This window comes from Sus scrofa, chromosome 1 (genome assembly GCF_054392235.1).
Source record: "Sus scrofa isolate SSC_HxYL_T2T_F1_AM1 chromosome 1, Sscrofa_HxYL_maternal_Yorkshire_Landrace_v2.0, whole genome shotgun sequence".
In the NCBI taxonomy this organism is placed as follows: Eukaryota; Metazoa; Chordata; class Mammalia; order Artiodactyla; family Suidae; genus Sus; species Sus scrofa.
The window spans coordinates 12,405,245-12,430,369 of record NC_139383.1 but is presented as its reverse complement, the minus strand read 5'-3'; the positions used below and the strand labels follow the sequence as shown (position 1 = coordinate 12,430,369).

At 45.5% G+C, this 25,125-nt stretch overlaps 1 protein-coding gene across 3 annotated transcripts in view; it reads right to left on the bottom strand.

Annotated features, from left to right (window-relative positions):
• Positions 1-2,799: 2,799 nt before the first annotated feature.
• CNKSR3 (CNKSR family member 3) overlaps positions 2,800-25,125 on the bottom strand; it is a 99,638-nt gene continuing 77,312 nt past the window's right edge. The window contains exons 7-13 of one of the 3 annotated variants that reach the window (XM_021086603.2): positions 23,638-23,697; positions 18,245-18,313; positions 17,578-17,724; positions 11,658-11,782; positions 7,631-7,839; positions 7,051-7,140; positions 2,800-4,363 (exon numbers count right to left, since the gene is read on the bottom strand). In XM_021086603.2, coding sequence (XP_020942262.1) covers positions 4,065-4,363; positions 7,051-7,140; positions 7,631-7,839; positions 11,658-11,782; positions 17,578-17,724; positions 18,245-18,313; positions 23,638-23,697 — 999 coding nt within the window. In that variant the 3' untranslated portion in view covers positions 2,800-4,064. Of the gene's footprint in view, positions 4,364-7,050; positions 7,141-7,630; positions 7,840-11,657; positions 11,783-13,058; positions 14,177-14,478; positions 17,725-18,244; positions 18,314-23,637; positions 24,529-25,125 lie in introns of those variants that run through there. The other 2 variants (XM_085023442.1, XR_014844338.1) reach the window with 2 other exon arrangements.

The following is a 25,125-nucleotide window of genomic DNA, read 5'->3' as shown; positions in this document are numbered from 1 at the left end:
GCCAGCACAGCTTTCAACAGCCCTGCCAACTATTCATGTAGATGGAAAGCCAGTTTAGAATTCTGAGTCTAGTTTAAAATTATAATTATTTCTATATATAAACATACAGGGAATTTTTAGCCCAGTTTTAGTATGCATTGGGGTTTTCAGGAATGCAATTCTGTGAACTGGGGGGACGGGTACAGCAACGTGATGACAAACAAGGATGCCAGAACTAGACTGCTTCCATTTGAATCCCAGCTTTGGAGTTCCCGTCGTGGCTCAGTGGTTAATGAGTCCGACTAGGAACCATGAGGTTGTGGGTTCGATTCCTGGCCTCACTCAGTGGGTTGAGGATCTGGCATTGCCGTGAGCCGCAGACACGGCTCGGATCCTGTGTGGCTGTGGCTGTGGTGTAGGCCGGCAGCTACAGCTCCAATTAGACCCCTAGCCTGGGAACCTCCATATGCCGTGGCAGCGGCCCTAGAAAAGGCAAAAAGACCAAAAAAAAAAAAAAAAAATTAATCCCAGCTCTGGTCTCATCACCTGTGTGCCTTCACATGTAACAAAGAAATAGCAGTGGCACCTGCCTCATAAAGTTGTTTGTTATTTAGAAGAATGCCAGGCCCCCAGGAAGAACTATCTGGATGTAACTATTATAAACTTCTGTTTTGTCTAGGACCTTAGCACGAATTGGCCACATTTTAAGAAAAGGGAACCTTCATACACGGTTGGTGGGAATGTTAACTGGTACAACCAGTGCAGAAAACAGAATGGAGGTTTTTCTCAAAAAACTAAGAATAGAACTATCGTACGACCCAGCAATTCCACTTCTGGATGTACAACCAAAAAAAAAAAAAAAAGAAAAAGAAAAAAACCATATACCATAATTCAAAAAGATACAAGTACACCAATGTTCATAGCAGCATTTACCAAGGTATGGAAGCAACCAAAGTGTCCATCAGCGTATGAATGGATAAAGAAGACATGGCCTATATACGCCATGGAATACTACTCTACCGTAAAAAAGAATGAAGTAATGCCATTTGCAGCAACGTGGATGGCCTTGGAGGGTATGATGCTGAGTAAAGTCAGGAGGAGAAAGACAAATACTGTACAATACCACTTATGTGTGGAATCTAAAAACTACAAAAACTAGTGAACAAAACAAGAAAGAAGCAGACTTGCAGATACAGAGAACTAGTGGTTCTCAGAGGGGAAAGGGAAGGGAGAGGGGCAACAGAGGGACGGGGGGGGGGAAGGGGGTTGTCATGGGATTATGTGAAATCATGGGTGCGCAACTTTTGAACGTTGTAAAGTACTACAGAATTGAAAGAATCTTTCATTCAATTCAAAAAAAAAGAATTGGCCACATTTTAGAAAATTCGCACTGCTGGCATCGATCTCATTTCTGGGGTTGAGCTGCCAAAGGCAGACTGCCCCGGGCATGGTGATTTCACATACAAACACAGATATGTGCTTTTTCTCATTATTTCGGACATCTCGGAGCATAATCATGCTAGAGCATTTACATATTAAGACAATTACTTCATTACAAAATACTTACACATGTGTATCTGGTTTATATTAGTGAAGACCCTGCATTGATAGGCATGTATATAGTCAGTTATAGTACCTATCCATTTCATTTTGGAATAGCAAATGTGGATGATGCCTTTATGTACAAAGGCAGGTTTTACCACCCATGATTTTCAGTCGATGGTTGCGGTGATGTTATCAAATATTTGTTATAAGAAGGGGTAGGCGTTGATCTGGGTCTGGTAGTATTCAAAAAAATCTCTTTTGAAGGATCATGTCCAAAAGGGTCATTCTGCAGCTTCGTACGTTCATGCACACCCACCACGAAACCTAGTTACTACCAGAGCAAGTGATTTCCATTACTTTCTAGGAAATTAGTATTAAATTATTAATTATACATGTCAATAGTAAAGACAGTTACAAACTCCTTTAGGTGGCAATCTATTTCTCAAATACATTTCAGGAGAAAACCCCCAAATGAAAATAAAAATGAAGCAATTGAAAGGAGAGAAGCCCCAACATTTTCTGTCTTTCCCAGGACTTCAGGGAACAGTCTGGAAAACAGATCTGGCACCGTTACTTACGCGGAGCAGTGACATATGGAGGATGGTGATTTGCTCACAAAGGGCATTTACTCCACAGAAAGGGGGCGAACCTCCAACTACGACCTCCGAAGACCCCGAACTCATTACTCGGGGGAGCTAAAGCGCCCCTAAATCTGGGGAGTGAGAGGAAGCGTTTGGCCCCATTTTCTGGGCTTCAAGCCAGCCAAGCTAACAGTAAGGGGCCAGGGCTGGTGCTCCCCCCTTTCCACAGCTCCCTCCTCGTCCTCAGGACCCTATCACCCCCACCCCCCCGGCCCTGCTACTGTATTACAAGCACCCAATGAATCACACATTCCTCCTCTTCCCTCGGTTTCAAACCCCCTGTCATCCTGCAAGAAACAAGTCTTCCATCTTCCCTGCAGGTCCCTTAGGGGTTGGTTGACAGGAAAACGGGCTGACTGAATTCAATCCCACTAACACAGGAGCGGCTGACAGTTCCCTTCACCCCGCAAAGGCACTTTTTAAAAGGAAGAGTTTACTTGCTCCAGGCAATCGCCAACGTGTGGAATTTCGGGCAGTTCCGCAAAGTAGACCATTGGAGGGGGAGGGTATTTTTGAGGCAGGGGTACCAGCCCTGCCCAGGAATCTCAATACCTCAGAAAATTCCCAGAATGTAATTGTGCTTTACGCAGGCTCCCCCTCAAGGCCCCCATTTCCAATCCATGAAATCCTAAAATGCTTGGGAAGGGTTTATTTTGCTTTTTTTTTTTTTTTTTTTTTTAACAATAGTGCCCACAGTGGCAATAGCCTTGGTGGTCACTGGTGAACCTGAAAACATCTTGCACACTTTCTCATTAGCTTCATGTAAGACACCAATATATCAATTACATGTGACTAAGAGTAGGAAAAATATACAACTATATTTAAAACATTTAAATTAACAAGATAGTACTTTTCCATTCTAACAAAATATCATACATTCAGTTGAAACATGAGTTAATATCCAGACACACTTTTCCAAAATACCTGATGCTAGCTGAAAGTGAGTGACCGTGAGTTTTTTTCCCCAAGAAATTTCTAATTAGCCAAATGTATATAATTTTTGAGGAACTGTCCATTCTTTTCCGGAAGATAGTCATTGAACAGGTCAAAACACAAACCAACGTCTCTCTTCTAAACATAAGTTGTTTCATTTTTCTGAATGATGCTTTGGCCGTCAGCAAATCGTATAGCTTCTTTTTCCCTTAAAGACAATAATACATAACAACGAGGCCACCTCTCTCAAATAACCATAAACTTCTTTGTGGGTAGGGAGCCCTATCGAAATAGTTTCACATGTTTTTGTGTGACTTGACCTCCACGGAGATTGTTATGAAAAGGATATTAACCAAGTGTAACAGGCCTACACTTGACTCTCCGCTCTGAAAGAGCATCAGCCCCTTGACAAGTGTTATTTCAAAGTCAGAGCCGCTACACGTACACATATGGTATGTAGCTTGAAAAATCAAAACAAAAACGTTTTCTCCGCTGGCTTTTTCAGGTGAAGAAGTTGGACCAAAACCCAACACATCAGTGTGACAGGGGCCACCCATTTCAGCCCCACCCCAAAATGAAAAACGGCCCAGTTCCTCATAACGACCACAACATTCCTGGCTGAGGCTCCGGTTTATAGAGCATGTCTCCATATTCTGACTCTCAAGAAAGCAAAAAAAAAAAAAAAAAAGAAAAAAAAAATCAGACTTGAATCATTCTTCTCCTTCAGTCTCCACAAGCCTCACCTAAGATCCTCTGGATTTGTTCCCATCCAATGACTTCAAAATTCCCAGAAGGGCAGTACACGATGTTAAAACAACAACAACAACAAAACAAAACCAAAAAAAACCCCACGGAATTGCACAAAGTCGCTACATAATACTGCGGATGAAAATCAGAACAGGTTGTCAACCGAGGAAGCAAGGCACTTGGTGACAGGAAACGGGGAGAAGCCAGGGAGTGCAGGGCTCAGTGAGTCAAAAGTTTCAGGCGGGTAAACCAGCTGACCAACAGGGACGGTTCAGCGGAAGAGGACCTGGCTGCCGAGGGCCCAGCTTTCTTTTTGGTCCCTTCCTCCTGGAACGGAATCGTGGCGCTGCTGTGCAGATCCGAACTGAGGTAGCACCTGCTGCCTCGGATGTAGTCTGCGCCGCGGACCAGCTGCCTCTCCGTGGGGGGCCTGGAGAAGCGGTACGGGGGCGCCGAGCTTTCTTCGATGATGGGCGGGATCCGCTCATTACTGAAATACCGGCAAAGAGCATCTTCACCTGTTCGCAGACAAAGCCCACAAGCAGTCTTTAAAACACCCATCCTCGGCGGGCTGCAACCTGTTCAGCCGTCCCCTGCCTCTGAAAGCAGCACCACCACCCCTCCCGCCCCACACCCAGGATGAGCTACCAGGCCTCCCAGGCAGCCAGGCCCATCCCATCCATTCTCACTGGGTAGTGAGAAAGCAGAAACAAGTCCAGGCTCCAGGCTGCTCTCCCACCTGAGAGGTAACACAAGAGCAGAGCAGAATCAGAGCCTACACTTTTTAACTCTGTAAAATAACTTCGCTTAAAATAAAAGAGAGAGAGAGAGGAAGCCTGATAATTGCGTCACTCCTTCACACCTGTCCTTTCTGGATGCTTGCAGCACAGAGCCCGGGCTTTGGGAAGAGTGGTTCTTATCCCAGATGCACCCCTGCCTCGGAAACATTAGGAAGATGCCTTAGGTTGTCACCCTTAATGCAGGGCAGACACGCCTCACCTCTAATGGGTGGGGTTCAAAGATTTTAATGCTCGGAAAGGCTTGAGGCATTTCCGGAAAAGGAAGAATGATCCCATCCTAAGTACCTGTAGACCCCCTGGGATGCAAGGCGTGGGTAAAAAACTGAATAAAAACCTAAACTGCAAGTACTCTCATGGGGAATTCCTTTGACCTAGAAATTCCACTGCTGATAATGTTTGAAGACCATCATACATGCGAGATGCTTCTTGAAGTATTATTTACAACCGGGGAAAGAAACAGAAATAACCTAAAGGTCCAACAAGAGCAGACTGAACCAAGAGGTGCTAGAGCCATGAGATGGATTAGCAATGCAGCTGTTACCAAAAATGCACCTGTTCTAAACACAACCCCTTTACGCTGTCTTCCTGAACACCTAGCAACCCCTTTTGCTGTCTTCCTGAACACCTAGCTATTCCATTTTGCACATTTTTTCCTAAGTGTATAATATATAAATATAGGAACAACTAGAAGATACACAAAACATTCAGAGGGATTACTTCTAGGCTGGGGGAGCAGACGACAGATGAATTTTCTTGTACCTTCTTGATGTTGTTCAACGTATTTGTTTTGCTTTTGGAACCGAAGGGGAAAGCAACTTTTTAAAAGTTCCCATCGTCAAAAAGCCACATTTTCTAGGAGTTTATTAATAGATAAATCCAAAGACAGGAGAGTTCCTGTCGTGGCCCAGTGGGTTTTGAACCCAACGAGTATCCATGAGGATGCGGGTTCGATCCCTGGCCTCACTCAGTAGGTTAAGGATCCAGGTTGCCATGAGCTGTGGTGTAGGTCGCAGATGCAGCTCGGATCCTGCGTTGATGTGGCTGCGGTGTAGGCCGGCAGCTGCTGCTCCGATTTGACCCCTAGCCTGGGAACTTCCATATGCCACAGGTGCGGCCCTAAAAAGACAAAAATAAATAAATAAATAAATAAAATCCAAAGACAGAAGGTAGAGTGTGGGTTGCCAGGAGCTGAAATAGGAGGCAACGAGGAATGACAGCTTAAAGGGGTATCTTTTTGAGGTGATAAAATATTCTGGAATTAGTATAACTCTACGACTATAGTAAAAAAAATAAATAAATAAAATACCGAATTGCACATTTTAACGAGGTGAGCTTTGCGGTTCTGTGAGTTGTCACTCAAAAAAGCTTCTTCTTTTTTTTTTTTTTTTTAAGTGTCATTATGCGGATACCTTTTTTTCTAAGACGACCACATCTGAAAAATGTGGAAGTGGGTCAGGGGTCAAGGATCTGTCCACTCTCCCGACCTTCTGCTTCCCACCCTACTCCCCATATCTCAATATTAAAAGAAATAAGAGGCTAAATCAAGGGCTTTCAAGGTTAAAAAGAACGGCAATGAAGATGTGGCCATTTCTGCATCTAAACAAAGGACTGCCCTGCCCCCTGCTGACTGCTCCAAAGATTTTTCGAGTCAACGAAGGGAGTGCTGGACCTGAGAAGGCACCTTCCGGCTTTTCCAATTTAATGTACTCCAGGTGAGTCAGGTACTTAGGTGACATTTACCAAACCCCGGGGAAATGCCAGGGGTAGAACACTTTGGAAGCTGGGCTTTTTTCTCCCTCCTTTTACTCTCTAAGGCCTCCTGTACTCAACTTTGCACCAGCTCTCCACACTGACATTGCAAGAGCAGTGTCCTGCAGTGCTGACCATCAAATGTAATCAGGCCCCAAATAAGAGATTTATCAAGATTTCCCTCAAGACTAGTGTCATCACCAGTAACTTTGATTACGGGGTTAATTAAACACAAGTTTCTTTGCTAATTGTAGGTACAAGAAGGAGTGGGGAGAAAAAAAAAAAAAAAAAGCCATGTTTGTTGTTTGCCAAAAAATCAAAGACTCCAATAATAATAGTCATAACATACAGGTGAGACGGTTTAAGGAATAAGGTGTTTCTACTTGTTTAGAAACTGGGCCATCGATGTCTACAGCCTTTGGAAGCCACACAATACCGATCAGGAGCTTTACAGCTACGCGTATATAATTCTGCCATTCTGGACACAGGCAGGACCTCAGAGGCCTTCGGCACCCCCGATGCTGTAGCTCGGGTGAGATTCCGGCCAAGTCCCTGCTCCAGTCATTAGAACTCACTTAGGACTAGGGCTGAAATGGGGGCCTGGGCTTTTGACTCCAGGTCTGGTGCTTTTCAGTTTGCGCCTAAATTCAACTTACCTTTCCTCCCATGACCTCGAGGCCTGGCAAAAGGGTCCACAATCCCCATCCAGCTGGCGTCCGCAGGCATGGACAAAGGCCGGGGCTTGCCTTCAGCAGAAGAGGAAGCAAAAGGAAAAGTCGGCAGAGTTTTTGGACTTGACAGACCCCTTCCCTTTATCCAGACTTCAACTCCCTCCCCGACCCCATTGTCACAAACGCTTCCACATAACCAATAACATAGTTCCAAATAAGGAAAGTGTTTTAAAGCAGTGTCTTTCCATAGCAAGCAATCAATTAGGCCAGAAGAAGCTGAACTTGAGTCTCTGGGTCCACAGAGCAAAGAAAGCAACTCCAAGTTCAAATGCGGGCATGGAAAGTTAAAATTGTAACATGATCTCAACCCCCTGGGCTTTGATGCCAGGCAGTGTAATGACTCAACAAGCCTTTGCTTTAGAGAGATGAATAAAGGTCTCATACTTAAAATTTCAGAGAGGTTGATGTTGTCTTTGGATGACCCTCCAAGTCTGCCAAATTCACCCAAAGGTTCCAAATTGGGAGAGGGGAGAGGAAGAGAGAAAACACACACTCAGCAACGTACCGTAAGATGGTGTTTTCTCTCTCATTTTTGTGGGCAGAACATTGGTTTCCACCGAATACCCAGGCAACTGATCAGAATCAGCGATAGTAAATCTCCGTCTCCGGCTTTCCTGATCCAGGAAGGAATTGGGGGACTCGGATCCCTTAGGACCAGGCAGTGGCTGTTTACACTTGCTGACTCCTCCATAACCAGCACTCCCGTTCTCCTCCCTGCAAGACAGAGCAAGAATTAAATTGCTTACAAAGACCCTCTCACACCAAAGAAGCATAGGAGACACACTACTTCTAGCACAAGTGAGAAAATTTATTTTTTACTTTTTTGTGCTATTTTTTTTATTTTCCCGATACATTATTTTTTTTTTACTGTAAGAATGTTGACCCAGTTACACATACATGTATACATTCTTTTTTCTCACATTTTCCTGCTCCATCATGAGTGATTAGACATAGTTCCCAGTGCTACACAGCAGGATCTCATTGCTAATCCATTCCAAAGGCAATAGTCTGCATCTATTAACCCCAAGCTCCCAGTCCATCCCACTCCCTCTCTCTCCCCCTTGGCAACCACAAATCTATTTTCCAAGTCCATGATTTTCTTTTCTGTGGAAAGGTTCATTTGTGCTGTATATTAGGTTCCAGATATAAGTGATATCATATGGTATTTGTCTTTCTCTTTCTGACTTATTTCACTCAGTATAGGAATCTCTAGTTCCATCCATGTTGCTGCAAATGGCATTATTTCCTTCTTTTTTATGGTTGAGTAGTATTCCATTGTGTATATATACCACATCTTCCTGATCCAATCATCTGCTGATGGACATTTGGGTTGTTTCCATGTCTTGGCTATTGTGAATAGAACTGCTATGAACATGAGGGCGCATGTGTCTTTTTTAAGGAAAGTTTTGTCTGGATATATGCCCAAAAGTGGGACTGCTGGATCATATGGTAGTTCTATGTATAGATTTCTAAGGTACCTCCATACTGTTCACAGTGGTTGTACCAGCTTCCATTCCCACCAACAGTGCAGGAGGGTTCCCTTTTCTCCACACCCCCTCCAGCATTTGTTATTTGTGGACTTACGAATGACGGCCATTCTGACTGGTGTGAGATGGTATCTCGTGGTAGTTTTGGTTTACATTTCTCTAATAATCAGTGATGATGAGCATTTTTTCATGTGCTTGCTGGCCATCTGTATATCTTCCTTGGAAAAATGTCTATTCAGGTCTTTGGCCCATTTTTCAATTGGGTTGTTGGCTTTTTTGTTGTTGAGTTGTATAAGTTGTTTGTATATTTTAGAGATTAAGCCCTTGTCAGTTGCATCATTGGAAACTATTTTCTCCCATTCTGTAAGTCGTCTTTTTGCTTTCTTTTTGGTTTCTTTTGCTGTGCAAAAACTTGTCAGTTGCTTTGGGACAAGTGAGAAAATTTAATCCTCCTTTCCAGAGGTCCCATTGTGGCTCAGCAGGTTAAGAACCCAACTAGTATGCATGAGGATGCAAGTTCAATCCCTGGCCTCATTCAGTGGGTTAAGGATCTGGCGTGGCCCGGGCTGTGGCATAGGTCAGCAGCTCCAGCTCGGATCCCACCCCTAGCCTGGGAACATCCATATGCTGCCAATGCGGCCCTAAAAAGCAAAAAAAAAAAAAAAAAATCCTCCTTTTCCTCTGGAGGAAAAAGCATTACTCTTCAATCACAGTTGCCTTTCAAATACATGAAGATCCTACTAAATAAGACTAAATGCCATGACCCTATTAAATAAGAGAAAATGAGGTTTTTTCCCATATATATTTAAGTGATACAAATATACTATTGAAAAGCTAGCTCTGGTTTCCCTGTCCATCTGTCCTATAATTGAATCTCCTACTTAGAACAGAAACCACAAGTTCAGGTATGATCTAGCAAACATTTTTTTCTCAAGCCAAGAGCAGTATCTCTGCCAAGATCCAGCAAAGAAGACACTTGACATGTAAATGGAAGTTGTTAGATTTGAAAAAGATGTCAAAAAAATACAAAGGGGCCTTTATTGTAACCAATGAGAAGTGTCTATTCTCTGAACGAAGGACAGAAACTGGCAAAAACCGGTCCTCCAACTGCAACTTAATCCTTTCCAAATGTCAGCTATTTATAATAAAACTTCAAATTAATTTTAGGTGAGTCCAGGTTACCAGCTGGTTAAATTTTTTTGCATTTGGTCCATCCCACTCAGCGATCACTGCAAAACAACTAGGTCGATACAGAATGTGCTGAGTCCAGAAACAATCTATAGATCAGCCTTGCCTATGGGTCTTCCCAGGGAGTCTGCTGCCTGCATACCTTTCCCCTCCACTCTATCTCCTTCTGTACTTTTAAACCTGGCCTATAACTTCCCCATCCACAAAGCTTTCCCGACTTACCACCTGTTCTCTGTAACCATGTGTCTTTTTCACTGCTCGGAAAATAGCCTTCATTAATAGCATGTGTGTGTGTGTGTGTGTGTGTGTGTGCGCGCGCGTGCATACGTACCTCCCCCAAACAGATTAAAAGCCCCAGTTCCCTTTCCCCCTTACTATGTACTTATTTTTTTTTTTTTTTTGCCGCAGCTCCTGTGACCCAGACAAGTGCATCCAGGATTAGGGAAGCTGGCACAGCAGTGTGTGATAGAAGCATCCACACGCTGGTCATCAGTGGCCCCTCTGCGCTCCATGTGCAAAGGCAATAACTCCTTGAAGTTTTAAACACCCTTAAGACATCGCAACCGCACGACGGATCTGTGAGTACAGGAAGGAGTCTGTCCAGCGACCGGAACTCCCCTATTACCGAGGTCACTGCTCTACCTGCTGTGATAAGTTCGGGGCAAACCAAGACTCAAAGAAGAGGAAAATGACACGAACCCTTCTCTCTGCCCAGAAGAGAAACACAACAGAAGCAAAGAGTTCCGCTCCAAACAAAAGCAAACAAAAAACTCCAATATAAACTGAAACCTCACTACAAGTTCAGCCCACACTTTGTCTTATGAAGTATTACATCATGATTACATTTTTCTCAATTTATTCTTGAACAGGCAACTAAAACACTGGCAGTTCTCTGGGGGCAAGATCTACATCTGTTTTGCATAAGATGATAACTGAGTCCCCACTCTCAGTAAATTAATGTTGAATAAACAAGTCAGATTCTCTCATTTTACCAGCATAGGTAACCATGTAAGATGATAGGAATAAGCCTATATTTCATCCTTAATCACACCCTTTGTAACATCTAGCACGACTATCTTCAGTTCACCATGGACATTTAAGAGAGCCGTTAAGAAAGCAATGATCTTTAAGAATTTATAATAGATACATACACATAAACACATATGCACACGCAAATATAGCCCATCTACACTTTTTTTTTTTTGTCTTTTTGCCTTTTCTAGGGGTGCTCCCATGGCATATGGAGGTTCCCAGGCCAGGGGTCTAATTGAAGCTGTAGCCACCGACCTACGCCAGAGCCACAGCAACTCAGGATCCAAGCCACGTCTGCAATCTACACCACAGCTCAAGGCAACGCCAGATCCTTAACCCACTGAGCAAGGCCAGGGATCGAACCTGCAACCTCATGGTTCCTAGCTGGATTCGTTAACCATTGAGCCACGATGGGAACTCCCACACGTTTTTTTAAGTCCTACAAAGAACACATCTCTCTCAGCAAAGTACAACTGCAACCTTAATTCATCTCAGAAATACTCATTACCTTCTGCCCCAGGGATGAATTTACCATGTACCTCATGAAACTTAAGCTTCAGGGACCCCCTTCAGGTACCTGCCGATGCCCAGCAAGGAAGCAAAACAATGCCTTCCCAAGACCACACGCTGTAAGAAGCCCCCTCCCCACCAGCCGTCTGGCTCCCCCACCCCAGGATGACAGGTGTTGACAGCGGATTCAAAACTCAGCCCCATCACCCGGGAGTTCAGGAACCTCTCCTCTCGATTTGCCCGAGGTCCTCCCACCCCCACTAGAATCTCCACACACAGGAGACGTGCACACCACGAAAACAGGCACCGACGTACCGGGGCGAGTAGGGAATGGCCGGAGGAGGAGGGATGTAAAGATCCAGGATGGCCGGCTTCTCCTTCTTCAGCGAGGCGTCCATAGTGCTGTCTGGAGACTGGGTGGTCGTGGGCAGAGGTGAGGTCTGAAGGGGGGCAAGTGCAGACGCCGGGAGGTTAACTTGGAGATCGTTCTCCCCAAAACCAACACCAGCCCCAGAGTGGTGTGTGTCTGCAGCTACTAGCAACATTCCATGCGTATGCTTCCCTGAGACCCTCAAAATTTACCAAGTGTTTTTTTAATATAGTTGATTTACAAGGCTGTGTTAGTTTCAGGTGTATAGCAAAGTGATTCAGATACATACATATATATCCATTCTTTTCCAATTCTTTTCCCATATAGGTTATTAGAGAATATTGACAGAGTTCCCTGCGCTCTACAGTGGGTCCTTGTTATTTATCGACTTTATAGAGAATAGTGTATATCTGTTAACCCCCAACTCCTAATTCATCCCTCCCCCTTCCCCTTTGGAAACCATAAGTTCATTTTCTGCATCTGTAAGTCTGTTTCTGTTTTGTAAATAAGTTCACTTGTATCATTTTTTTAAGAGTCCACATATAAACCATATCATATGTTTGTCTTTGCCTGACTTAATATGATAATCTCTCGATTCATCTATGTTGCTGCAAATGGTATTATTTCATTTTGTATGGGCTAATATTGTTTTATATGTATGTGTGTGTATGTACACACATCATATATACAATCTGTGTATATACACATACACACACATCATTTATCGAGAGTTTTGAAAGTCTAGGTGCATAGTGAGAAGCAGACGCCTGGGAACCAAGTACCAGGCAGGTTTGAATTCTAGCTCTGAGCAAATCATTTAAACACCCCTGCCTCAGTTTCTTCCTCTGAGAAACAGGCAGGCTGACAACGCCTCTCACATCAGGCTGCAGTGAGGACGGAATGAGTCAGTTCACTCAAAATACTAACGATCCTACCACTGCCTAGGAGGGTAGGCTCAGGATTCAGAAGGTCTGGGTGCAATCCTGGTTATACCTCTCGTTAGCTGTGTATCTCTGGGAAAATCACTCAACTTCTCTGTGCCTCATCTACAGAATGGGAAAAAACAGGGACAAGGAAGAGTGGCAACACAGGGTGGCTGTGAGACTTAAGTGACATCATGCATGTCATGGGCTTAGCGCATGGCTTGTCACATAGTAAGTACACAATCTCGTGCTGTTTAATTTAGTATTAGACACATATACACTTACACACAAGTTAATTTTTAAAATTAAAATCCATACGACTTCACTTTAATTATATTATTCGTCTCAGAGGACCTATTTTTTTAAAAGCTGTGTAAGCCCTTCAGTGCTATCTCATCTACAATCTGACAGTGACAACCAGCCTTTTCTTTTTTCAATTCAAGGAATTTTATTATATTTATAGCTGTACACCCATCGTCAACCTAATTTTAGAATATTTCCATCCTAAACCCCCAGTCCGTGCCTCTTCTCCCCACCCAACACCTGTCCCCTCTGGTAACCATAATATTTTCAAAGTCTATGACGTGAGTCTGTTTCTGTTTTGAAAAAAAGTTCATTTGTATCCTTTTTTTAGATTCCACATATAAATGATAGCATATGATGTTTGCCTCTCACTGTCTGACTAACTCCATTTAGTATGATAATTTCTAGGTCCATCCATGTTGCTGCAAATGCCATTATTTCATTCTTTTTATGGCTGAGTTAATATTCCACTGCATATATGTACCACATTTTCTTCATCCAGCAGTCCCACTCCTGGGCATCTATCCAGAGAAAACCATGAGTCAAAAAGATACGTGCACCTCAATGTTCACTGCAGCACTAGATACAGTAGCCAAGACATGGCAGCCACCTAAATGTCCATGGACAGAGGAGTGGATAGAGTGGATCAGCCTTTTCTGGTTGGTAAAGATCAGCAGGGAAATCTGAGTCAAGGCACCCAGGCAGCTGGTGAAGGCCACTGGGGGGCAGTGAGGACTGTGCTGGCTCTGGGGAGACACCTAAGCCCTCTCCCGTCCAGGCGGGGACTGACAGAAGACCCCGTAAATCCCAGAAGTGAGAGTGTGAACTAGAGCCTAAGGGTCGGGAGGACAGGAGTGGCCAGCGCTCAGAGTGACAGCCCCATTTTGGGGGAGCAACCCGGAGGCACAAGGAAACGGGGGCTGAGTCTCCAGTCTCCCCAGAGCATAATCCCCATACCCTGTATGCCAGCCCCTCACACACAGCCTGGAGACTCTCCTCACTACATAATTGATTCGCATCGTGTCCTATTAATCTTGCACATCTGCAAACATGGGGCCAGAACCCAGGGCCTCCCTGTAGTAGAAGTGAAGAAATCTGGAGCATCTCCACAGAACCGGCACTTTCTGAAAACTCCAACACCAATTTCTGAATCAACAGCCCTCGTTTACCAGGATTGTGGCTTAAAAACAGCGCAATGACCATCTTTCCCGGGACAAAACCAATGGTGTTGACAAGAACTAAAGAAGCGGAGTTCCCATCGTGGCGCAGTGGTTAACGAATCCGACTAGGAACCATGAGGTTGCGGGTTCGGTCCCTGCCCTTGCTCAGTGGGTTAACGATCCGGCGTTGCCGTGAGCTGTGGTGTAGGTTGCAGACGCGGCTCGGATCCCGCGTTGCTGTGGCTCTGGCGTAGGCTGGTGGCTACAGCTCCGATTCAACCCCTAGCCTGGGAACCTCCATATGCCGCGAGAGCGGCCCAAGAAATAGCAACAACAACAACAAAAAGGCAAAAAGACAAAAGACAAAAAAAAAAAAGAACTAAAGAAGGTCCCTCCCAGCAGAGGTGGGCACCCAGCCACGCAGATTGCCAGAGAGTGACACACATGGCAACACCCTGTGTGGGGGCTGAGAAAGTGCACGGAGTACTGGTCTACCAGAGTCCATGTTCTGAAAACATTCTCGATGAATCACCAGGACACATAGTAGCTAAACTGTACACCTGCCTCTGCATTTTGATGGTTGTTCTCTCCCTGGGTTGGAAGCAAAGCTAAGTGTCTCACTCCTCACCAGCACCTCTTCCCCCAACTGCACAGTGGAGCTGGCAGGAAAGTAGACAAAACCAGGGGAAAATAGGCATATCTCTTCTTAAATGAATTTTCAGGACAAGGAATAACTCTTGTTATTAATAATTAGAAGTACTTTTGACTTCCCTTCTGAACACATCCACCTGAATTCTCCTGTATCACTTCAAATTCAGTGAGGGTCGGAAGACCTGTCATCTCTGCCTCCCAGATAGCTCGCTCTTTACTGCCCTTCTAATTTCCATCACTGGTATCACCATCCAGATTCACTGTCACATCTGCTTCTCCCATGCCTTGCCTGCCCTCCTCACCCTGTGTCAAAGCTTTTTCTAAGGGTCAACACGAATAATTAGGAGTGAAGTTTAGAAATAGTAAAACATTCTTATCTGAGCTCCCGTGGCGAAGATGTGGCGGAAGTGGGATTTGAACTCCAGGAGTTCAACTCGGGAGCCCCTTCCTGTCCACTCTGCTGTGCTGCTTTGTGAGTCCTCCTAATGCTTCTTCCAAATGGCCTCTTGCATTTCACTAGAATCCCCCCTGTCCCAGCCTTGCCAGAACCACATCCCCAGTCATCTAGACATGCAACCCCTCCCACCTGGGGTTTCTTGTGCTTAGATGGTGCCATGGGCTAAATCATGTCCCCTAACCCCTAGAATGTGGTTGCACTTGGAGAGAATACCTTTAGTTTATTTAAAATGAGGTCATATGGCAGGGGGGGCCTAATCCAGTCTGACTGGTGACCCCATAAGAAGAGGAGATCAGGACACAGACACACAGAGGAAAGACCACGGGAGGACACGGGGAGAAGACGGCCGTCTGCAAGCCAAGCAGAGAGACCTCAGAAGATGCCGGCCCCATTAACACCTTGATCTTAGACATTCAGCCACCAGACTTTTGAGGGACTCAGTTTTTGTTTCAGCCTCTCAGTGGGTGCGCTTTGTTTCAGTGGCCCTAAGCACATCAACACAGATATTATTGTAAAAATCAACTGTCACCCTGTTGACAAAGTGACCCTGTGGGGTGAGGTCCATGCTCCTTAGCCTGGGACTCTAGACCCACCCGTTCAGCTCAGCCCACTAGTCCAGCTTTCTCTCCAGCCCTCTGTCCTGGAGAGTGTGTCCTACTCATTCTTGCAGGAGGGCTGTGGTGCCCACCTACCGTGGCCAGTGAGCCCAGAAGCTGCCTCCTTCTCTGGAGAACTGACCTCCGCTGACGGCTGCCAACCCTGAGTGCAGCTACCACAAGCCCATCACCGTGGAGTTACACCCCTGGAGCAGGCCAAGACTCGACTCTACTGGAGACAGCAGCTTGCTGGCTCCCCCGGCCCCACTGATGCTGCCTCCCTTCCTCCTTTACAAGTTTTACTGAAGCACGTGCCCTCAATGGCTTTCAGGAGAATGTCACACACTCTACTTCGAGGAAACCTTCCCCGAGGAAGGCATATCCATGATTTGTGGGCATGTTTGTGTGTGTGTGCACACGCACGTGTGTATAACTGAATCACCTTGCTGTATACTGAAGCACTATAAGTCAACCACACTTCGGTTTAAAAAAAGTAGTAATTAAAAAAGAAAGAAAGACAGAACTGCAGTCAACTCCTCCGTCACACCATCTCTCATCTGCCTACCAAAGCCCACTTAGTTTGCCAGGCTCCAAAGTGCACCCACCTCCTCAGGAAGAGGCACCTTCACCTACCAGTCCATGCCCACTGCCCACGTCTTCAGAACCCACCATTTACCCCTGTGCACCAAGGAGCTGGCAGAGCTGGCGGGCAGCAAGCACTCATTAACCACCAACGATGCAGGCAGACCTCCAGGACGTTAAGTGACACATTCTGAGGATTCCACAACTATTGAAAGATGCTGCTCCTTATAGTGGGTGATGCAAACAGAGGCAGCTGGGGTGTGAGTGATATGCGCCCCTATTATTTAAGAAGTGACTTCAGTTACGTGCCCCTCCTAGCTCCACCCTCCACATCCTGTTATTTATTTTTCTGTCCCTGTCACACCTCTAAGGTACACAACACACACACACACACATTTCCAGTGCTCTATGCATCACAAAGTATCCAAAGTGAGGGCTTGAGACTACTGCTGCCCCTTCCATTTGAAGATATACAATAAACTCAGAAACAGTTGCATATTAACGGCAATCTCAATCTTACAAAAGGGCATTAAAATGGGACTGCTTTTCATGCATGGTTTAGGAATTAAACACTAAGGACCAATGACATAAGGAGAGGGCTGGTCAGGGGGCATGGCCCACCCGGTGTAGGCACTAAGAAGTGAATGGTTTGTACAGAATTTAAACAATAAAACTCCCTAAAGGCTGGTCTGCTTTTTATGGTCACCCAAGACTGCCAAATCTAAACAAAGGAGGGACACAGCTCCCCACTGAGGTTGGGGAGGGGGTGTCCTTCCTCAGTCCCTCCCCCGCCTTGATAAACTGGGGCTGAGACCTCAGCCCCACGTGGACCCCTTTATGTGAGCCTGTCTTTGAAGTGACAGAGGAAAGGGACCAGAAGAAACCTGCAGAAATGGCAACCAGTGGCCACAGGTGGCCATACCAAGCTCCTGCAATGTGGCTGGTGGAGACGGAGGGGCTGAAGCTTTTCATTGTAATTACGGACAGAGCCACAGGTAGCTAGTGGCTGCCATCTGGATTAGTGCAAATGCAGCAGGTCTATTTTCCTAAGGAGGAATACAGGGTCATTATCCAGACACAGTCCCGGAAGCCAATGACCTTCAGGCTGGTATCTTTCTTTGGGGGGACAAGTCAGATGCTGGACCCTGTTCCTGCACTGATGCCGGAGGAAGGCTTCCAACCAGGAACGGTACCTGCACCAGAGGCGGCCGCCAGCGTAGGTTTTTCAGGGGAGCAGGAGTAAAGTTGAAGGAACTCGTGGGGCGCTTCTTCAGCAGCAACACAACTCCGGTCGGGTTCTCTCTCAACTTTCTCACTAGGTTTTTGAGCTGCCAGCCCACCTTCAGAGAAAGAAAATGGGGAGAAGGGACTCGCTCATGAATAATGAAAACTCCAGTCTATGAACTAACTGATCTCCAGGAAATCAGCTGTGAGTGAAGACGTAGCTACAAATCTGTTCACCTCAGCGCTGCTGAAAATGATGGGCAACTTGTAAAAATGCAAGCATTGCAGTGTCCCGCTGGCCGATAAGGATTTGGTGTTGTCACTGCTGTGATGCAGGTTTGATCCACAGACCATGGGCGTGGCCCCCCAAAAAGCTCAAAATTCAAACCAAAATAAACCACATTTTTTTTTGTAATGCAAACAAAGGAGTTCACTGGTGACTCAGCGGGTTAAGGATCCCCCATTGTCACTGCTGAGGCACAGGTTCGATCCCTGGCCTGGGAACTTCTCTATGCCCTGGGCACTGGCTTCCCTCAAAAAAAAAAAAGAAAAAAAAAAAAAAGAAAAAAGTAAGTATAATGGTTTAAAACTTCGAGAGGGAACTACGAAGTCTGAAGTCTCAACAAATCCACTCACCACAGTTTGCTGATTAACCTGAATGACTTCATCACCAGCATGAATCTTCTGAGATCTGTCTGCCGGGGACTATTGGAAACAAACAGAGAGATGGGTCTTATTTTTTAAACCTTCTTTCTTTCTCCTTCTCTTTCTTCACCTTTCTTTCTTCCGCAGAAAACGAGCAGTGGAAATATAATTTGCTCAAGAAACATCACACGGTGTAGGTGACTTCTCTCCCTGGGAATACAGAGCCTGCACAAGCTGCCAGGTGAACGCAGCTGTCAGCTATTTTATCGGCGGTGTGTTGTCACAGATAATCTGTCCGTTGGAACAGCCAAGGTTCATCTAACCTATCACCAAAAGTGGGCTGCCCTGTCCACATGATGGGCTGAGCAAAGCCACCGGTTCACCTAAAAAGCACCTTACCTCCATCCCTATCAAAACTAACCTTGTGGGAGTTCCCGTCATGGCGCAGTGGTTAACGAATCTGACTAGGAACCATGAGGTTGCGGGTTCAGTCCCTGTGCTTGCTCAGTGGGTTAAGGATCCGGCGTTGCCGTGATGTCGTTGCAGATGCGGCTCAGATCCCGCATTGCTGTGGCTCTGGCGTAGGCTGGCAGCTACAGCTCTGATTCGACCCCTAGCCTGGGAACCTCCATATACCACAGAAGCGGCCCTAGAAATGGAAAAATGACAAAAACAAACAAAGCTAACCTCGTAAAAGGCGACCAGCTGTTTAATACGTAAAAATCATCCCTATAATTCTATCATACCATTTCCTTTTAAGCAATTACTAAAACTAAATCTGGGGTTCCTGCTGTGGCACAGTGGGTAAGAATCTGACTGTAGCAGCGTGGGTGGCTGTGGAGGCACAGGTTCGGTTCTTAGCCCAGTGCGGTGTGTGAAAGGCTCGGGTGGTGCCACGGCTATGGCATAGGTCACAGCGGCTGCCTGGATTCAATCCCTGGTCTGGAGATTTCCATATGCCCCAAATGTGGCCATAAAATAAATAAATAAACAAAGCTAAATCTTACTTTTTTCAAATTTGTCTTTCACGTTATCACAATGCTATTAAAGTAGAAAGATAGTGACAATGGAAAACATTTCTTTGGAGAAAATTTAAAATTTGTTTTCATTTTCAGGTTGAATTCCAAGAGAATGTGTATCAAAACAAAGTTCAAACTTTGTTTCCCTCAAATAATAGTTTACTACAAATTTGCAAGTATACAAATAATATATATATGGTAATCTATATTACATATTATATATATTATGATAATATAATTTTATCTATGCACATAATATATCCATACATATGTGTACATGCAGACACATAGATGCAACCGGTTGTCAAATATTTTTCCATAGTATTCTTGTTCATTTAATCAAACTAGAACTCTTGTGTTTAAGATACTTCGTATGACCAAAACAGAAGGAAAAGATAAAACTTTGATTTCACATTATAAGCAAACATTACTAAGCCTGTGTGTCTTATTTGGTGACACATAACTGGCTGAACCTTAAAACAATTTACAACCATCCTTTAAAAATAGCACCTTTGAACAACAGGAGGGGCAACGACTAAACTCAAGACATGCTTGCTGCTGTTTCTCTTTCACCTGTTGTGACAGGCTCAACAGGAAAGAAGCGGGCAGCAGTAAACTGTAGAAACAGAGCCTCTAATTTATCTAGGTCCAACGAAAGGCACAGGTAACTCTGACAGTTATTTCTATAAACGTTTAACCTGTCACCATAACAACCAGCAGTGCCTCACCTAAGAGACTAGCATCGTGGGTACCACGGGGAGATGGCCTGTCTCAAATCTCTTTCCCTCGGGGCACTTTTTTTTTTTTTTTAATGACGAGTGTACCAATGCTCCTTTTTGCCCCTGGGGTCAGAGGCCTAACTCACGGTTACAGATCCGACTTGGGTAAGTCTGATTGTAAGCAGTCCAGTCCAGCTCATCTTCCTGGGCTGAGGATTCATTTAAGGTAAACTTCACTTTCTAAAAGATGGCCCTGAGGCCATGAAGTCTCTGTTTATAGATACACAGTCTTAAAAAACAAGCCCCGGTGTCCTGAATTGACTTCCCTTCCGAAGGATCCTCCCATATTCATCTCTCAAATGTCTTACCGAGGGATGAAGAGGTGTGCTTGGCAGAACGCCGGTAAAGAGAGAGCCTGATACCAAAATCCTCCCAAGGGCAGTAGCCCCTGCCTATCTTCACCATGTGCCCAAGTATTGAAAAATGATGCTTGCTCTGGTTTGCTGTCAAGAGTGATGACGGGGAGAAGAAAGCACCCATTCTTCAGAGGCTCACCTACTTCCCAACTCCCGTCGGGGGTGGGGAATAGCAGTACCGATGGGGTCCTGTCAAGGCATCTGTCAAGGTCTTGAACGGCATCAAAAAAAAGAGCCAGAGACTCACTAGATACTGTAGGTCAGACCTCGGAATGATCCTGGCTTATCAAGTAACCTCCAAAAAAAAAAAGGACTGGAGGCCTGCAATGACCACCGGCTCTGCTTCAGCTTGGAGTCCAACGGAGAGGCACGTGGTGACGATTCCCTTGGGAGTGCAACTGGTGATCTCTGTCCACTACCAGCCACCACACTAGGCTGCCAATCAAACATTCTGACTCTGAAGCCACTTAAGGAAGTGACAGCCAGAGAGCTGTCCTTGAGCTGGCAGTTTCTACCACTGCTTAAGGGTAAAATGTCTACTATTAAGTGTAAAACATCCAGATCAAGCCTTTGACAAGTGGGCTCTTAGCTAACTTCCTACCCTCATCTGCACGCCTTAGAAAGTATCTGGCATATTCCAGGTACTCAGTGAACACAAGGGGATTGACTGAAAGCAAGGGGGATCTTCTCAGGCGGATTACCAGACGGACTAAGACACGTCTTCCCTGTTTTGATCTCTCACAAGTTGGAACCACCTCTCTCTATGGATGTGCTGGCATCAGTCACATCCAGATAAACCCTGAACCTCTCACCCAATCCTAGGAGGCCAGTAGGAATTCTAAGAAACGTGTCATTTGACATTTCGTTTGCTTCCAAAGCAGTTTTGCAGAGTCTCTCATTCAACTCCAATCCTTAAAAGTCGGGGAAGGGGAGGGGGTATGACGGGGAACAGGGAAGGGAAGAAATCTGTGTGCCTGCTGGTAGTAATATGATACTGTTCTACCTGCTCACCCCAAGATTAAAATTGATTCAAAGGCCTGACTGAGTCTAGACCTGCACAGGTCTGGTGGTTAATGAAATCGCCAAGTTGCTCCGATGCAAAACTTCAACTCTGTAAAAACTGAAACAACATTCACCATCCTTCTGCATCTAACTCCAAAAAAAATCTACTGAGTGGTACATGAGTACGTTCTTGTGTGGTTCAGCTAAAAGACATAAGGTCTCTGATGAGGATAAAGGAGGAATGTTGGCTGTGACTTTTTTTTTCTTTTGCAGCATCCCCAGCCTAAAAGGAGAATGTCCTGTGCCATTATGACCTATCAGGTGACGCGGAGTTCCCCTTGTGGCCTAAAGCGTTAAAACCCTACTAGTGTCCCTGAGGATGCAGGTTCAATCCCTGGCCTCACTCGGTGGGTTAAGGATCTGGCATAGTCACAAGCTGCAGCATAGGTTGCAGATGCAACTCAGATCTGGCATTGCTGAGGCTGTGGTGGAGGCTGGCATCCGAAGCTCAGATTTGACCCCTGGCCCAGGAACTTCCATGTGCCACTGGGGCAGCTCTAAAAAGAAAAAAAAAAAAAAAAAAATCCCAGTGGTCTCAGTGCATTTTCACTGTGGCTCAAAAGAGAATGTTTAAAGACACCATCATCTTCCACCCAGCACCACATAACATATTTATAATTCATTGACTGCCTTAAGATGTCATTTTTCTTATTACAGAAATCAAGCGTGTGCCACAAACCCTAATCAAAGATCATGCCATTTTATTTTATCAAAAGACCTGGTAGCTAAAGCTCAAACTCTGATACATATTCACCAGATTAGAAAAAACAGTTACCAAATTTCTTGTTTTTAAGAATTACTTCCTCCAGAAAAGGACTTGAGCGTCAGGCCTGTGTTAGGTTCTGAAGCTTAATGCCATGCACTTGTACGCATTAAAACTGTCTCACTGAAAAGCATTTTTAGGAGTTCCCGTCGTGGCGCAGTGGTTAACGAATCCGACTAGGAACCATGAGGTTGCGGGTTCGGTCCCTGACCTTGCTCAGTGGGTTAACGATCCGGCGTTGCCGTGAGCTGTGGTGTAGGTTGCAGACGCGGCTCGGATCCTGCGTTGCTGTGCCTCTGGCGTAGGCCGGTGGCTACAGCTCCGATTCAACCCCTAGCCTGGGAACCTCCATATGCCGCGGGAGCGGCCCAAGAAATAGCAACAACAAAAAAAGACAAAAAAAAAAAAAAAAAAGAAAAGCATTTTTAGTAATAGGAACCTCTTACATTTGAAAAATGTTGTGTTTGCATTGGATTGTTTGAATCTTTTTGTTTTCTCAGTTTCCCCTTCCCTGGATAGAATTTTCCCTTTTGATAAAGGAGTAAAAGTGAAAAAAAAAAAAAAAAAAAAAAGAATGACTTCCTCTCGTCTTAGTAGATTAAATACAGTAATTCATTCCATAGACACATGCTTCTTTTACACAGATGCAAGGAGGCTTTTTAGACATTTCTAGATTCATATCAACGTCATTCAAAAGCTGGCCCTGTCGTCAGTAGAATAAAGAAAGCACTCAGCTTTACTTTTCACAAATTCAAAATGCTTGAGGGGCTAAAGAAAAACCTTTCACGTAGCAGAATTTTTTCAAAAGGTAAGATAACAGGGTACCAAGTCCCTCACAGTAGAAACAGCCCTGCTTCTTCTATGCAGAAGGTTAGAGGGAGAGAAAAAACTAAATTTCAATAGTATGCAAATATGATGAAATACAATTGTATAAAAAAGTATCTTTGTCACGCAAAAATCCCTAAACAGTTGCTCTGGCGACACATATAAATTTCATTAAACAAACAACTCCCCCCCCCAAAAAAAACCCACTATATTGTACACACATGGTCACCACTCCAGCTCTTTTTATAAAAGTGATTCTCAACCACAAAGAGATCCCTGTCTTTGGATGGATGGGTTAACGCCTCCGGGATACACAAACACATACATAAACCCAAGGGTGGGGGCCAAACCTTGGCAAGGTGTGTGTACGAGAGCGATACAGGACAATTTAAATAATACATTGAGGACAGCTGGTGACAGGCAGCACATTCCCAACCGAAATAAAAAAAGCTGACACTGCGCTCCCATGACTGGTAATAGAACAGCAGGACACATTTCCATGAAAAAATATAGGGACTCTGTCAAGTCCGTCTGACCAGACGAGAGCTTTTCCTTTTAATGGATACACACACGCACTTACATTTTCTGTGGTTCCAGTAATCACGTGCAATCCATCATAGGTTGATTTGATGTACATGCCCTAGGGGGAGTCACAAATAGATGAGCTCGTTACTGCAACATTTAGAAACACACAGCCGCCAGGGAGACCAACAAACAAAACCTCTAACAGTGAAGGCAGTCCCTTAGCAGCATACTCGTTTTGAAACCTCCTGAAACCTTGTAAAACAAGATCCAAAGAGCGGTGAGGGGGAACGAACCACGTCGAAACACCAGCGGAAGACATCAGAACGGGGATCCCTTTGATATTATCATTTGTGTACCAGGAGCGCATGGTCCTGGGGACTCAGAATGAAGGAGCCGGGGCAAACAAGGACAGTCCCCTCCCGACCACCTCTCTGTGAAGGGACAGGAGATACTCGGTTGATGTGGTCTCAGCAGTCCCTGCACGGTGACTCACTCAAGTCACCAACACCCAGACCAGGATGCAGCAGCCAAGGCTTTTAAGGAACGCATCATCGGAGGTACATGAGAAGCAGGCACCCCTCCGCTGTGAGGGAGGCATAAAGATGAATACGCGCCTTCCTCAAAGGCCTGACGGCGGACTCAGACGTGAAAGCCACCTCAGGGAGGAAGCGTCTTTGCAGTTTGACATGCCACCTATTTTTTTAAAAAAAGCTTATTAAAGTTCCATTGGAGGAGGAAAGAGAGCAAAAAGAGAGCAAAAAGTGGCTCAGTGGTAATGAACCTGACCAGTATCCGTGAGGACGTGGACTCGATCCCTGGCCTTGCTCAGTGGGTTAAGGATCCGGCATTGCCGGGAGCTGTGGTGTAGGTCGCAGACGCGGCTCGGATCCGGCGTTGCTGTGGCTCTGGTGTAGGCCGGAGCAACAGCTCCGATTCGACCCCTAGCCTGGGAACCTCCACATGCCAAGGGTGCGGCCCTAAAAAGACCAAAAGAAAAGAGCAAAACGTAGACAGAGAGTAGTTGCTCAGCCGGGTGTGGCTATGAGAATACTACAGATCCTCCTCGGACGTCATTCTGACCCTGACCTGAGCCTGCTCAGCAACCCGCAGCACCCTGGAACCAGCCCAGCCTTCGTAGTTCCGCCCCTTCCTCGCCGCCGCCCTTCCCATCACTCTGAGCCGCTGCGTCATCGGCTCCTCCCTCCACAGGGTGCCCCTCCTCCCGGAGCTTTGCTTGTCTAACTACCAGCTGAGATGGCAACTCCAGCTCTGCCCCTTGGGGCCCTGCTCCACTTCAATACAGGCCCATCCACCCACCTCCAGGAAGTCTTCTGTGTTTTCTCTATCACAGTCCATCATTTACGTCGAGGCTGGGCCGTCTCAGTGTGGACATGTCTTTTCACTAAGAAAGCGGGCTTGTCGATATTGATTTTGTTTTCCCAGCTGAGAGGGGAGACCGCCCTGATAGCTCCCCACACACCAGGCGCGCCTCCTCTTCTTCTTTATCATCAGTCATCACCGTCACCATCAGGACCAGCAGCTG